We start from the raw sequence: 16,995 nt of genomic DNA on the forward strand, positions 1-16,995 counted from the left end.
AACAAGAAAGATGTTTAATTTTGAGTTACATTTGTAACTCAAAATTATATATATATATATATATATATATATATATATATATATATATATATATACACTTAGAACTAGAAATGTACCTCAACATAAAAAAACATAAAAATTGTTGTTTAAATTAAAATGACAAAAATCTAAAATAGCACAATGCATTGGATTGAAAATAATAATAAAAAAATAGTGGTTAAATTGAACCAAATAAAATAAAAATGTACTAAAAATTGTATTAACAGAATAATAAATAAAGATAGTCATAGACTAAAAAGCAAATTAGACATACTGAACTTCAAAAAAAATAGCATGGTTAAAAATATACATATTTAATTTGCTGCCCTCAGGTTTAGAGGAAGACTGGTCCTGAAGTGAGGACTGTAATCAGAGATCAATGATTACAGTCTATTTGAGTTAAAAGACATAGATTGGACTCTACCAATGTCAAAGACTGTACAGCTCTTAAACATATCACTTAATAATCAGATAGTGTGAATTCAGCTTCGAAAACAAATAAAAGCATCATTTATAAAGCAGATTCTAAAACACACTGATGGCCGATTCAGAAGCAAAAAAAATGTGTGGTGTGAACTTGCTTCCTGTTCTCCATCAGCATTCTTGCAGCTTAAATATATCACTATAGTGGAACTACGGACTAGAAAGCAGTTTATGTCAGTAATCAATTTGGCGGGTTATAAAACTGTGTCTTAGATTTTCTGCATTGGAGTGAGGGAACAACACAAACTCTGGTCACGAGACATAAAACATTCTGGTTTTGATCAAACACCTAGATATTGTATCTGTTCTAAATGGTTTATTGTAAGGAACCGCAGTTTAAGCTGTTAGTTCTCCTTTACGGACTTGGTCCCATGTGAACACCCTTGATTTTAAGCATTTTTTACTAGAGCAAAAATAATTTTCATTATTTTGTTTCTTCAGTTCTTTATCTGGAGGTATTTCTGAGACGCTGTCATGTACCAGCCTTTGAGCAATAACTTTCAACTACAGTAGCAACTTCAAAGAGTTTTTTGGCCCTTTTGAGATAGCTCAGCGGGATAACATCTGGACTTCCAAACAGGCTTCCAAACAAGGAACTACTTCTCCAAATCCCTGTGAAAATTTTTTAAAAAAGTGCAATATTGTAGACAAAAACATCAATACTCCAGTAGACAAAAAACAAAATAAATAAGCAGAAAGGAATGAAAGAAGTGGCAGGCTGTGCACATGAGAAGACCCAATAAGAAACACATGCCAAGCTAACAGAAGGCAACCACTTAAAAAAAAAAGTTCTTGTTAAGCTTCTGAGCAGTCAATATGAATCAAAAAAGTTTCACTCTTAAAATGATTTTTTCTTTCTCTGCACTGCCTTAGGTGTTCATGTTCATGTACACCTATGGCAGTTCATGTGTTGATCTCAGTGAAGATCAACACAAAACTTGCATCACAATGTTGTCAGCTATCTTGTTAGTAAGTGGAACAAGAGACCGGTTCTTGACAGGCATTGAAGAGAAATGATAGAGAAGCAGCAACGTAAATTACCTGCACACCAAGACAAGAGAGTAAAGACCCAAGTTTATTCTCTTTGAGACATATCAATTCGTCTTTCAACCAATATAGAACTAAAAGAAATTGACACGTTCCAAGTTTTAATGATAGAAGAGCAGTAATTGATGACAACAGAAGAGATTTGTTGACTTTGCACACAAACTGGAACTATCATTTTTTTCTTTTCATTGGGGTTACAAAACCCCACAATGAAATAAAAAAAAAAACTCCTCCTTATAAGTTGATGTCAGCACCATGCCGCTTTGAGATATTGTTACAAAACATGAAAAGTCCTATTACAACACGACTTGATGGATTTCTTTTAATGTTGCAATGCATAATCAAAAAATTGTGGTCTTTAATATATATAATAATCTCTTTTCACTTTTAGGGTTCATGTTTTCCGTTTCTGTTTTTCTGTTGCTGCAGCCGTCCACGAGCCTTCATGTGAGGCTTACAAACACTTGGGTTGGTCGTCTGACACCTACTGGATTGACCCTGACGGTAGCGGACCCCTCGGCCCCTTCAAAGTAAACTGCAACATGACAGGTGGGTTTGACATTGGCTTCAGCAAATTCTCTTCATTTACATGTGCTGTTTTAATTCTTCCTAGTCTCATTGACCCTAGAAGGAAGAAAACTCTGCAGCCCTACTTATTCTTAACCTCAGACAGTGACAGGCTTAACCTGCCAAACCTGGGGTTTCCATGGCAACACACGCGCACAGATTGTGGCATTTAAGGAGCATTAACCACAGATGCTCTTAAACATATGTACACCAACGCAGACACCACAAACATACATGAAATAAAGCTTTTGAGCAAATCTGAGAGGACTCAAACAGCCCAAGTGACACTTTTGGCACACTGCCACCCGTATGCACACTTTCATGAGCACGCGCACACATGACTGAATACAGAGATACTCTGGAACAGCAGAGCATGCAGGCAGAGCAAAGGCAAGACTTTTGATGAAATGTCACTGCACCCCACTGGTTGGCCCCTTAGTCACACCAAAAAAGCACCACTCACACACGCACACCCACGCACGCACGCACGCACGCACACAAACACCCCAGAAAAGTTTAAATGTTAAGAGTTTTTCTTTCTAGCACAAATTTGCACCTCTTAGAGACCTGAAGCCTATACTGGCACATTTCTTGAATGGCGGTGCACATGACCAGGACAATATTGGAGTGAGTGATTCAGACCCTAGCAGCATGCAAGAATAACAGCAGTGTCAAGTGTAATTGTGTTTTTTTGTTTTTAGTGCGTTTAAGTTACTCAATCAGCATGTAAACAGATTAAATTGAATAAATTCATCGTATTGTTCGTGTGCTCTGATTTATGATTCGGTGTTGTGGTTTTGCATTTGTGTACGAGAAGAAGACAAAGTGTGGACAACTGTTAGGAACAACCTGCCACCCAGAATATCAATCACCGGCTCGAGCAGAGAGAGACGAACTGTCCTCCAAGTCAACTACAGTTCCTCTATGGATCAGGTAACACACACAGACAGGAGTCTGTAGTCCCGTAACGTTTTGGGTTGCCAATGGGAATACAACTGCACAATATATATTATAATACTGAATACTGTATTGTAAGAAATCTTGATTATTTGAATAATCAAATATCCATTCCCCCCTATAAACACTGCGTAATAAACACTGTGTGACACCATTTAAGACATCAGAACTCAAATTACTTAAGCCAATTCAGTAATGACTTTTGTGTTAATACGTATATGTGACAAACTCGTCCCTGAACGTTTTGTTTTAATGATCAAACTGTCACCTTGGTCTTGACAAGCTGTCCAGAGATGACCTGTCAGGATGTTTGCAGTAGGACGTCAAAGGTTTTTCTTTATTTTCAGGAAGTTTTGGGGTCTCTTAACAGCTACGTAGATAGAAAATGAATCATGTTTGCTCTGCCTAAGTGCAGCAACATGTCCTTTTTTTAATCCAAATCCTATTTGTCTGTGTTACTTTGAAAATATTCTTGGACATCAAATTGATGAGAACAAAGCCAAGATAGAAAGTTAGAAACATTCAAGTCCACCAACTTTTTACTTCGTTATAAAAATACAAGGTTGTTGAAAACCTGGCCATAAAGAGATGTGCTCATAGTCCCTAGACCAGGGGTGCCCAAACTTTTTGAGAGTAAGATCTACTTTTTCACTCACCAGCCGCCTGAGATCTACCTCATGACACAAAGGCATAAAAATTACAAATTAAACTCTATTGACTTATTTTATATGCGAATATACATCAGTTGTAGCAGAAATAATAAAGTGACAGAAAACCTAATCCAGTTTCTTCCTCATTCTGACACTGGGAGCAGCTTACTGGTTTCTCAGTCAGACGCTGGTTGCAAACCTGACACCAGTAGGTGTCAGTCAGTTATGGTGGATCTGAAATTTGGTTTGATGACCTCACTATGAGAAACTACAAACTGATAGGAGGAACCAAAGAGCCCAGTAAATGTAAAGGCAAATCTTCTGATGTCGGGATATGATTAATTTAATTTCACATAATTATCGCGGTAGAATTTAAAACTTAATAAAATATATTTGTCCCATTTGATGTTGTGTGATGTATGCTCATAAAGAACGAGGTGATTAGTCCAAGTTTGTCATTTATTGAACATTCAGAAACTACAGCAGGTGTAATGAACCACAGCAAAGGTAAACAAAGGTAAAACAATTCGAAAAGACCATCAACTCAAAACCACTCCTACCTTTTTACTCTCTCTCTCTTTGTCGTTTAAGCACACCCGTTGCCGTGGCAACTGCCTGCACCCCGCAATCCGAGCAAAGATTACATTAAATACACAACATTCAGTCCATTATGATATCAGGTTTCCAGGCTTGATATTTATTTCTTGATTATTAATAAGCCTCTCATGAACACAGCGGTGGTTGAGTAGCTAATTTAAACTCCTGCTCTGCTCGACAGTCGGTCTTTGAGTTGCCTTTTTTTCTCTTTTTTTGTTAATGGAACCGAAAAGCACTGAATTGCGCAACACCTTGTTGAAACAATAATTACTGAGATTATTAATTTTAACATGTTTTGTTGACTTTTTATAATTATTCTCTTTTAATGAAGTTACAAACGTTTAGGATCTTAGTGAATATTTTTGATAAGCCTATCAGAGGAGGAAGTGCTGGTCTCAGCGTCCTGGCGGCGATCAGTTTGTCACCTGCCGAAATCGACTCAAAACCTTCCGTGATCGACGTATTGGGCACCCCTGCCCTAGACTGTTTTATTTGTGAGCTGCATCATTACAGGTCTCGTATTTCATTTTTTTCAACTCATCTCTGTACTCCCTTGTGTGATGTTGGAAAATGCATCTGCTAGTTGCTAAATAATAAAGGTAACACTTTATTTGAAGGGGGGTAAATAAGACTGTCATGACACTTTCATAAACATGACATAACACATGTCATGAACATGAATAAGCCTTCATGAATATTTATGACTGTTGTCATAAAGCATCATTCGGTAAAATATGACAATTTTAATACAAAGTTGACATTATTCAAAATGTCTTTGTTATGACAACTTAACATTAACCAAGAAATTATTACTATTTAAACTTTACCTTTAATAACATAAAGATACCTAATTTTTAAAGTGCAATCAGTAATGCTTTTATAACAAATTTATATCAGTAATGATTTCTTGGTTAATGTCAAGTTGTCATAACAAAGACATTTTGAATAATGTCAACTTTGTATTAAAAGTGTCATAATTTACCAAATGACGCTTTATGACAGCAGTCATAAATATTCATGAAGGCTTATTCATGTTCATGACAGGTGTTATGTCATGTTTATGACAGTGTCATGACAGTCTTATTCACCCCCCTTCAAATAAAGTGTTACCATAATAAATATTAATTTGCATTTAGACCAAGCATAACATGTTGGTGAATATAGATGTGCCAGAAGCTTTATAAACAATAGAGGAAGACTGTAACTTTTTTTACATTTTTTACAAATATGCAATAAATCTGTTTGTTTTATCCTAAAATCCCACAACAGCCGCCTCATCATTCTCCATGCTTCTCACTGAAATGCAACAAAAACTAAATCAGCCGCACTTTAAATCTTTGAGCCTCCAGACCTGCAAATGCCTGGTGATAAACCAGCATAACGAGTACTTAACCTCATCGCTGTATGAGTTGTCTGCTGGGGTTCTTTTAAATACGGCTTAGGTTGCCTGAATCTGCTCTCTTGCATTAAGGAGTCGATACCTTAATCTTTCTGCTGTGTGGTTATAGATTAGAGTTGTCACTCTCGGTCAAAAGCCAACTGTGGGTGAATTTCACATGTTGCAATACCCCACGAGGAATGATTACATTTCTTTCCCCCCAAAATGATGCTTTAAAAATAAGAAATGACGCAGTTTGCTTTCTTTACAGTATGCTCTTTCATTTTAACGTTTGACATTTGATTTTCAACCATTTAAATGTAGAAGGAAGTGAAGCTTTTTTTTTTTTTTTTTTATACTTAATTTTGTTTTCTTATTTTGTTGCTGACTGAAATTGGTGTGTCTGGCTGAAAAAGATGAAGTGAAAGCACAGATCCTTGCCTGTGTTTCCAGGTGACAGCCATCACCACCAGTGCAGAACACTGCGAGCAGCAAATCATCTACAGCTGTCGCATGTCCCGACTGCTCAACACTCCAGGTAAGGGATGAAGATGGCATCTTAATTCACTGCAGACTCCAAAACAAGGCGGCACACATAGAGGAAGAATGTTCTGTTTTCATTCGCATATACGGTGCGATGGAGAATTAATTGTACACACAAGAGTAAATAAAAACCATAAAGCTGCTTTTATGTTTACTGGATTGTCTACCACAGTGCCAAGAATGTCGAAAACTACATGCAAATGTTTCTTCAAAAAATAATGCACTCTCAGCTGGTTGATGTACAGCACCACCTACTCCTCTTTTCCCCTCTTTGTGTTTAAATCATTCTTCTGGAACTACTTCTGCAACTGAAACAGACCACTGCAAAGGAGAGGAGTCCCAACTGGAATAATTTGGCTTACTTTTATTTGCATTGGGTTTGACTAGATTCACTTTGATTGATCTAGGCCTAGTGGTTTCATATCAGTTTACTTTGGATTTGTAAAAATGTGTGTTTAATTGCTCCTTCCTAAGAGGTTTGACTTTGATCTGAGCTCCGTGTGCAGCAGCTCGGAATGTTTTCCACTAACACCCTTGATTGTACGATCCATGTTTGTGCACTTAAACACCACTCTCATTTTTCACTATTAGAATAACAAGCTTGCAATCATTTTCTGACCTGTTTTCTTTTGGCAAAAACACATTGCATTCCGTCCATGCCCACATACACGCACTTTGCGTGCACAGAGCATGACCACAACGACCTACCTTTGAGGATAGCTTCGTAAAGAAAAAGCACTCCTAGCAATTAACGAGAGCAAAAGCAGACAAAGAAATTGCAGGAGATGAAGCGATGGTGGATTTGTTAGGGTAATGTGTACAAAGAAGCTCGTTTACTATGGTTGTGAGGTGAGAAACACTGGTAGGCAACCAGTAAGTGAGACATTGCAGCTTTTTGAGGATAGAAATTCCCACAAATTCCAATGGTGTTTAAAACTTTTGGGATTGGAGTAGGACTGCTCTTTTTAGAAAAGGAATATTAGCTGTGTTATTTTAGTAAAGAGTCCTTATAAACATAGCGATTGCTTTTTGTGCTTGCGCTTGCTCATGCGATTGTGTCCATGGTTTTTGATTGACTGAAAGAAATAAAGGTGGTTTGTAATAGACGGGTCTTAGTGCAGCAGACCAAAACTTTGCAATTAACTTCCATAGCAATGAAAGATGGTCCTTTCATCTACTAACATAGCGTGCGCACACACACACACACACACACACACACACACGCACGCGCACACACACACACACACACGCACACACACACAAATGCATACTCACTTAATATATTTATTTTTCTCTTTAAACCAGCATGGGAACACACTCATGCCACGACACATAACCATGCAGCTAGGCAGACCTTCATTAACTAGCTTACTCCTAATTCACTACATGTAAAGTTAGGGAAATCCAATTACTCGTCTAAAATGACTGAGAAAGTAGGAGCAAGAAAAATCATTTACCCAAAAATATGCTTCATAAATTACCTGTCAGCTTTCATCAAATTACACCGTCAACAGCATTTCCTTTGCGAACCACAAGCACGCATGTACGCAAGGCAGATACACACTGGCTTCTCCACTACTTCCATTTTCATTCCATCCAGATCTCATCTATTAGCCGAGGACTGGCATTTTGAAGCCAAACGAACCATTAAATAGGAATTATATTGTGCCACCAGCACACCTATTTTAAAAGCTTGGACAGTAATTGTTGTAAATGTTTGACCTCTTCTTAACCTCTGTCACTTATTTTGTCATTTTAGCATTATTTTATCACGTCTCTCGCATTAACACACCCACCATCAGCAGTCATGTTCTGTTCAGTATTCACTGATTCACAAGATGGGAACCTGAAACTACCAGAGTGCTCTGTCCAGATGTGTGCACAGACACACATATAGAAATAAAAAATACACAACGTGGACACAGTAATATTTCATTTATCTTTCCATCCTGCTTATTCCTTCTTCTATCTCATATTTTCCTCTTTCCACTCCTGCGTATATTCTACAGAATCCACATTTATCAATTTCCGCCCATCTCTTCCCTCCTCTTGCTTCATACTTATCTTCTGTAACTCATCTTTGTACTTTTCTGTATCCGTGTCCCCTCTCATGTTGCCTTCCTCCCTTTCTACAATCTCAATTTTACATCTTTCATGTTTTTTGTTGTGTATATGATCGACATTCTGTCCCATCACATTGTTTCTGTCTTTCTTAAAACTTTCTGAAAACACTTTTTCTATTACCATTATTATAATCTGACAAATGGAGAAGAAAATATGTATGTATGTTGCTTGTTCTTTGTCTACGCTAATTGCCATGGTCACATCAAATGACTCTTGGAAGAAGTTGCCATAGTTTGTCAAAATAAAAGAAAATGCATCATAAACCAGTGCCTACACAAAAGAAGAATATCAAACCTAAATGTTTCCTGTCTTCCCATTTCAATTACTGGCACCACAAGAAATGTGTGTAAAATGAATAAAAAATAATTCATCATGTATTGCACTGGCAATTTTGCACACTGACAAATGTAAAAAAAAAAATCTTTGCATAAGCAACTGTATATCATTTAATAGTTGTGATTGATGCATGGTGGCCCGATGACACAACTACTTGCTGCAGTTCTCCAAAACATAAGCTCTTCATACTCCTGGACATGTCTGCAAGAAAACATGAATCATTGCTATTTTTGTCACAGTTTCACTCGTTTCAAGTTGTTCGATTTCCAAATGGCGTTCTGGTTGTACATATAATCAGTATCGACCTGACTTGAGGTGAATAGCTATTTTATTCTTTAAATTTGAACTCAACACAAGTTGTTCTTACTTGAAAGACTCTTCTTGTCTTATTTATTTTGAAGCATGTCAGAGAGAAATCAGCTCCTGTGTCTCATATATAATATATTTAAACTTTGGGGTGACAGGAAGTGTAGATTAGTGATTAACAGTTCCTGCACATTTCAATAAGCATAAAAAATACAATGCTTAAAAATAACTGAGTCCAAAGAATTGTTAGGGGTACAATTAATTGGCACCAATGACACTGTCAGAAATAGTAGTTTCTGTTTTTTTTTTTCTGACTCAAAAATTGAAAGATTAAATGAATGTTTTTGTTCATTACTTTAATATGTATTTTCAGAAGAAAATATTTACTTTGCTCGTTGTCCTCTGAAGACCAGCCAGATAACTATGCAAGCGGAAACTTAAATAAACTTTCACTGAATTATAGAAAGGAAATGCAGATTAAATTACGGACATCAAAAACTGTGGAATGGCCTAGCACAAACTCAGACACGCAAACACGCGCAGATTTGATTTTAATTCTGAGCATTGTGCACACAAATGCACACACAGCCTTATAGAAGTTTTAACTTGCCAAAGTGCATGCTGTTTCTTTCTTTCCCAGCCTGTCCTCGAGGTGAATGATAGAAACATTTTAAAGCATGCAGGTTAATAGGGAAAACGTATTTTTCCGTCAAGTAAAGGAGCTTATTTATTCACTGAACTGTGTTTCACTGAGTGAAAAAATATGCAGCTCACACAGTAAGCGCTAATATGCTGGCAATTTCCACTCGTACAACAAAGCACATCTCTTATCAAGTTGACAGCAAAAGAATGCCAGTGGTATAAAAAGGGCTATTTATTTTATTACGTTATATAATCCTGAATTATTCGTATGTTTTTTAGTTGTGAATAAATTAGTGACCAACAGAGAGAAAAGGGTTCCTGATACAACACTATTATACAGCAGATGGATGAAATTAGAGAAGATTTTCACAGTGAACAATAAAGAAAAGTTATAAGGTAACTTATATAGCTTATGACTATCAATTTATGACTGATAGTCACATTCTGTGGTCAGAAACAGACTAAAGATTATAACATTGTTATTTCCGTAATAAGTCCATTGTTTCACAACGTTAACTATGAGAATGTTTTATTCAAGGATTATATTTTGCCTTCGATTCAATATTTTCATACTTGCCGATGAATTAAACATACACCATCTAACCCACGTGTCAACTAGAGGGTTTGAAAACAATTTGACCTGGGTAAGTCGCGGCTCATGAATCCTGATTTAAAGTTTTTCCTGAACCAACTATGCACAGAATAAGAGGTTGAAAATTGGCCCTGGGTGCATATGATACAAACAAGGTGAACACAGGAGGAGATGAAAAAGAAACAAGGGTGACAAGAGATGAGAGATGAGTGTGGTTCAGGATAATGAGGCTGTGTGTATGTGTGGCTTTGTTCCAGTCCATTCCTCTGGTACCTCTGCTCTCAATTATTGCCTCACAAGTAACAGTCAAGTAAACCGGTGCCATCGTTCTGGCACACATATTCATTCAAATACTCGCATGTCTTGCGTTCAACCCTAATGACTTCACTTCCTCAGCACTGGTTAACCATCTGTTTATGTTTTTTTTCCCCTCTCATCCGTGGTTTCTGATGTTCATCATTAACCTTTGCAAATGCAGCAGCAGCGGGACGCAATAGCTTCTCTCTCCTTCTCCTCTGGCTTTTTGTCTGGATTTCTTCTTTCTGCAAATGCATCAAGTCCCAATAATGGTGCACCGCTGTGAATTAGGAACAAGGCTAGCATGCGTTCAGCTGAATAACAAAAAAAAATGTTTTGTCACTCATTATGTTGAAAATTATGCATTCCCCAAACTTCTTTAGTGCTCAGTGAGTTCTGCTGACTAATTCCTGGCATGGTCTTTAAGTTGGGACACTTACTGAGGCTATTTCTTGACAGTCTCACTGCTTGTGAAGAAGTATTAACATTTTCAACAGCGACCATGTACTTGTACTCCATTTGCTTGAGATTATATCACTATTAACATCTTTTTAGATTCCATATTTTATGCCATTCAATTTTATTAGTCTATTGTGCCCCCACACAGAGCTATGTCTTTCATTACTCAACTAATGTTCTGGATACAGTGTCATTAATTTTAGAAAGAACCCAGAGCCAGAAGCTAGAAGGAGCTGAGAGGGAACATGAACTAATATACTGAAAGACAAGAAGGAGGAAAGCTATTACTCAGATCCTCAGGCATCTCTAATGCTATCCACTCCTCCCATCTTTCTCGCTCTTTTCCTTTCCTTACCCCCCATAGACAAGCTCCTAATTAACATTAAATTATTGTCTCACACTTGCTCTACTTTACATGTGGTGATGGGAATCAGTCCTCCTTCAAGGTTGCTGCAGAGTTTGGGCCAACACCTATACTCATTATGAGAAAAATGGACTTGTACATTTAGTTTTTTCTTTTCTTTTTTTTTACTCCAGTAATTTAACAATGTCTTGCAAAAATATTCACACCTCCTAAACTTTTTCACACTTTAGCTATCGGTTTCACTCATTTGACTGGCTCGCTTCCCCGACAGCCAAAACAACTGCGTGATTTTGGTGACTAAGAGTAGACAGTCAGTTTCACAGCAGGAGAAGTGGGTTATTTTCTGTATCAAGCCAAGACTACTTTGATCGCCTGTTCGAGGGGAACAAAAGATATTTTTCGGACTCATGACCCATTTTCCTGAAAGTGGCAACATCTTTCTAAGAGCTCCAGTTCAGTGACGTATATCTTTGTAGAGGATCCTTTACCTTCAATAAATCCAGGATGGAAGTTGTCAAATATTCAAACAGCTATGTAATTTTTAATGAGATGGATAAATAATGCAAACGTGAAAGATGGAGAGCAAGAAAATGTAGATTGTAGCCTGCTAAAATAAAACAGGTGAGCTGTTTTAGATTTGCACAGTTAAAGTAGTATTTATTTGACCAAAGTATAAGTTTTGAGCCACAGCTGATAGCCTGGGTTACTCTCCACAGATGTGAAACCGCACATGCACAGAACGAACAATGGTTGCAGGGTTTGTTCTACCCATGCACTGGCAGATAATAACAAAGACAATGGCAGATAGCATTATACACTGTCTAGACGTGGAACTTTTCTACAATCAGCATACGAAAACAGATGCAGTTTTCAGACAAAGTTGTGTAGGGGAAACTGCAAACAGGTGGAAACAGGTGATCTGCTCAGATTGGACAAAAATTGCTCTTTTTAATACATTATTTTCACAACATATAATAGTGATGCCAGTATCATGATATCTAGATGTTTTTTTTTAGCAAGCGAAAGGAAGCTGGTCAATGTAGAAGAGCAGATAAATTGAGTTAAATATAGGGTAACACTGAAAGAAGCAAGTTTTAAAGTAAAGACTTGGTTTACTGAAAACAAATGCAAACACTTTTCAAGCGTACAATATCCTTTTACAGTTGACTATTACTATTATGTTCCATTTTGCATTGCTCAATCACATAGAATCTCCGTAAAATACATTGAAGTGTTTAGTAGTAGAATGACAAAATGTAAGATAAATGCTTTACACAGAAGGCATTTAGAAATGATCTGGTTCCATTAAGATAGAAAAATAGGCATATACAGTATGTGTCTTACTCGGAAAACAAGTCAGTATTTTTTGTCTGCTAAAGTCATAACGGCAGAACAGACTGTATATAAAACAAGGACACACAACGTGACCCCTCTCAGAGATTCCCAGATCATTTACATTACATAAAGTCCTGTCTTTGGTTCCAGTTGCCTTGTTGATGCGTCATTGCCTGGGATAATGCGATCATATGTTGTGTTGACAGAGGCATGTGTCTTATCCAGCTCTGTGTCTGTCTACCTGAGTACAGCACTTACAGTTTGCAGTCACACAGGTGCCAGTGTCAAAAAGAAGTAGTATAACACTTTACACTACATTAACCTGGGGTATTACAGTCGTTTGCAAGAACAGTGTCTCATTGCTCTTTTATTTTTTTCCTTTTTATCTTCTTTTATACTGCTTGAGATTTTTTTTTTATTTCAAAAATGCTCCAAAGGTTTTTTTTTTTCAGCCTATTCCTAATGTATTATACATGCATGAATTAAGGGTATAGTGGGAAATTAATCTGGGATACCATTATGGCTGCACAGTGTCACAAGCTGATTGCCTCTAAGCCATAGTGCATTGATGTAGTCATTCATACAAGTGGAGGCCCAACCAAGCATTGAATGCAAAGAAATTTACATATTCACAGTTTTTAAGATTTACTGGTGTATTTACCTTTTTGGATTCATTCCAGCAAAAGATGCAAGTGTAATAGTTACTGAGTAATGTCCAACGGTGTAATGGACAATGTGTTAACCAATTTACACACAATGTTGAACACATGTTCAAAGGTGTTAAATAAGAAAAGAATAATTATCAAAATGTTATTTTGGACACAAATTTATTCCTGACAAATGTATATCCCCTCGAGATGAGGAGGGCCTTTCACAGTCCAGCCCATTTTGGTCATCCTAATTAAGCTCCAGATATATGAAGATCCCACCTCAGGTCAATGGTAAAACTCTGTTAAGATCTACAGAGCAGTTGTGCACCATCAGGTTCAGATTCCTAATGCATCCCCCGGCAAATAATAACAGCAAGTGTTTACGTTTCGGTGTGATTTTAGAACACCTGTGAGTTCCCTAAAATAACAGGCTTTTAAAAGCAACTGCATGACACAGGGCTTTTTAAACTGAAACAAAATGTTTTTAATGATATCCCTCTCTGCCCGCGCTTCTATTTGTCCAAATTACTTGTTGCTGTGCCGTTAATTAGACCAGGTTCACATGGCTTGTTTGTGATTAAGCAGTTAGTTGAAATTGGTGTCCTTGTCCTATTGCAAATGTGTGGTGTGAATAGTGGAATTGACTGAAAGAAAAGAAGGAGTTTTAAAGCCTTGTGTTTTTTTTTTTTTTTGTTGTTGTTGGAAGCCGTTTGCCTTTTTCTTTAATTTAATTCACCCAGTAATTTTTTCTTTTTTTGTTTTAAAGCCAACCAACAATACATTGCTTACATTGTGTAAATATCAGTCTAAATTTACCTGGTGTTAGAATTACATTTGCATTTTAATGCCATGCAAATAAATGTTTTCATTTGGACATATGTGACCAGCAACAACAAATCCAGGAACAACTCTCCCCGGGGGAGTTTTGAGTTATTTACATATTCTAAAAGTTTGGATTCTAAGATCTCCAATGATGTCATAAACATAAAAGTAAAATATGGCCATTTGAAAGTTGGCAATCTGCAAACAAAAACTGGGAGAAAACAGCTCTCATATTTTCAAAATTACCCCATCAGGTATTACCGGGAAGGTGTGCAGGCAAGTGAGCTAGCATAAAGTAAATGGTTTATTTTAGGTGTTACAGCTATTAGATGCCATTAGTATCGCTCACCCAGTCACCATTATATTGCACTCTGTGCAACACCGAACTGGGTAGGCCCATCTGTATTTCAGGTGGCATACTATGTATTGTAATAGTGTTCTTAAAACATTGAAAGTTGTGAAACTCACCCCATGAGAAACTGTAAGTTATTTCTGCAGACATGTATGCCTCCGATCATATACGTAGTCCTAAAATCCTTGTTTATCATAAAGAAAACTGTGTTGTTTGAAAATATTTAATAAGACTCTCATTATAGGCTTTTTCAAGCATATAGCTGAGAGCATCCAAACCACACATTCAGACAGTTGTTTTCTACCTTTGCTGTCCTCAGCCAAAATTAAACATCAGTCGATACAACCAGCTTACAAGGGAGTCTATTATCCATAGACAATAGGAAACACTCAGTGCAATGCATTGTGAGCCCTTTTCTAACAGTTTTGTTATTGCCATTGTTTGCATTACAATTCTGTCTGAGACAATGGTCTCAGATTTCTCTTTAGGTGAGTCAAAAGAATATGTCATATGTTTTGCTTTGACTTTATAATAATAGAAACATTACACTGCATATAAAAATAGTGAAAAAACAAACATTACCTGACTAAAAGCACCAAAGAGAGACATATACACAGACATTAAAACATTTACACAGTCTACAGATATATGTTAAACAAAGTACATAGTTGGTCTAAACATATAAGGATAAATGCACAAAAACTGAAAATTGGATCTAAAAGGAGGAGATATTGCATGCAGTTTGATTACCTACCTCTCATTATATGTTTCTCAATTTTAATTTTCCTTGTCCAGGTTATGCCTTTTTTCCTGTTGTGTATTTTCTTCATCTTTCCTATTTTATCTCTCTTTAAAATCAATCTTCTCCTATCTGAGGAGAAGATTGATTGATACATGGAAAGGCCGTAGGCATGCCATGTATAAAGAAAGTATCCCACTCAAATAAGAGACAAATGCACCTTAATGTACTGAAAACCTCTAGTATATCAAGTAACCTTTTTTAGTTGTACTTTTTTTATGTCCATGAAAAATTTCCTGATGATATGATGTGATATAGTAATTTCTACTACACATTTTGATACAGGTGTTTACATGCACCATTATCATTTACTCACTATCTGACATTAAATCAGCTACTTTGATTTAGTCTCTTCCTGAAAAGTTCATATATGAAATCTGTCTTTTTTTTGTGCTGTTGTTTAGAGGTGAAATCCATCTTAACACATTTTCTTTTCTACATTTGTTTCTTATTCAAAGATGGTCAGTACAACATTGAACATGGCAGGAACCAGTGTTTAGCTCATCGAATAAATTCAACAATACTATTTGGGTTATCAACCAATTCAAAGAGTATAAACTGACAGACAAAAAGAGAAAAGAAATAAACATTGCACTCTGCAGCAACAGCTTGGTGGGGAAAGAGAGAAGAATCACTGGAAGTTCTTCAAAATACTGGTTCCCTTCTCTGCGTAGACGCAAACAGCTACATGCACAACACCTCAAATGAAAAGCTGAAGAAATTATAAAAGGCATCTGGAAAAGTGAAATTGACTCACTTAATGAGTTGCAATGATGTCTTTTAATTTGCAGTGAATTTTCCTCTCCAAGGTTGCCAGGAGTATCGACTGTCGGGGAGATCTAGAGCGTGATCACAAATGGATCATCAGACATTTAGAAGCCCCTCATCCTTGCATGACATGCAACTTTTCTAAACCCTGTCTTACACTCATTTATATAAAAAATCAAGAAATATTCCCACATTGGTTTTCTTGCTAAGCATGCATATTTGAATTTGGAAGTGCACAGATTGCTGGTTAGCGTGATGATGTTGGCGACAGTCACTGGAGGCGGTTTTAACTCGGCTCTCAGATTACAGCGGGATATTGGGGCACAGAGAGATTAGGCCAACTGGAGAAACAACAGGAGGAAAAAAAAACGGGGGAAATATCTTTCAGTGATGCTAATGAAGCAACACAGGGAGGGAGGTTGATTATCTAACTTGACCTTGAGGGGATATGAAATGAACCCAAGAAAGTTGCATTAAAAAGTTTGCACATTTTTACGTAGCAGGGAATGTGTTTATCAGTGAGTCTATTTGTAATGTAAGCTATTTGATTTAACATCAGTTCTATTGTAAATCTATTGTTTGTCTCTTACCGAGTTATTGTGACAAAGAAGCGTGTAAAAGACGTAGTTCTGTGGAGCAATTTGTGTCCTGTCTTTCAAATGAGGAGACTGAACAAACTACTGAATATTCATGATGTTTGTCTTATCAAATGTTGACATACCATGTGACATTCTCTCATAATTACCCAGCTCCATTTGCATATGTGTGCGTTTGTCTGCCTTATGTTTAAATTTCCACCCTTTTGTTCCTAAGCAGTCGAGCATGATAACATATTGGTGATCAGAAAATATTAGTTATGATCGACTTAAATACTTTCCATTATTTGAA

The 16,995-nt window shown here is 36.8% G+C and overlaps 1 protein-coding gene across 4 annotated transcripts in view; it reads left to right on the top strand.

Moving 5' to 3' along the window:
* The window catches only part of cntnap2a (contactin associated protein 2a), a 289,428-nt gene that overhangs the window by 165,041 nt on the left and 107,392 nt on the right, over nucleotides 1-16,995 (top strand). For all 4 annotated transcript variants that reach the window (XM_081601734.1, XM_081601735.1, XM_008438563.3 and 1 more), the window contains exons 13-15: nucleotides 1,999-2,118; nucleotides 2,954-3,069; nucleotides 6,172-6,256. In XM_081601734.1, the coding sequence (XP_081457860.1) occupies nucleotides 1,999-2,118; nucleotides 2,954-3,069; nucleotides 6,172-6,256 (321 nt within the window). The remainder of the gene's footprint in view (nucleotides 1-1,998; nucleotides 2,119-2,953; nucleotides 3,070-6,171; nucleotides 6,257-16,995) is intronic.

This window comes from Poecilia reticulata, chromosome 20 (genome assembly GCF_904066995.2).
Source record: "Poecilia reticulata chromosome 20, P_reticulata-male-v2, whole genome shotgun sequence".
Lineage (NCBI taxonomy): Eukaryota > Metazoa > Chordata > Actinopteri > Cyprinodontiformes > Poeciliidae > Poecilia > Poecilia reticulata.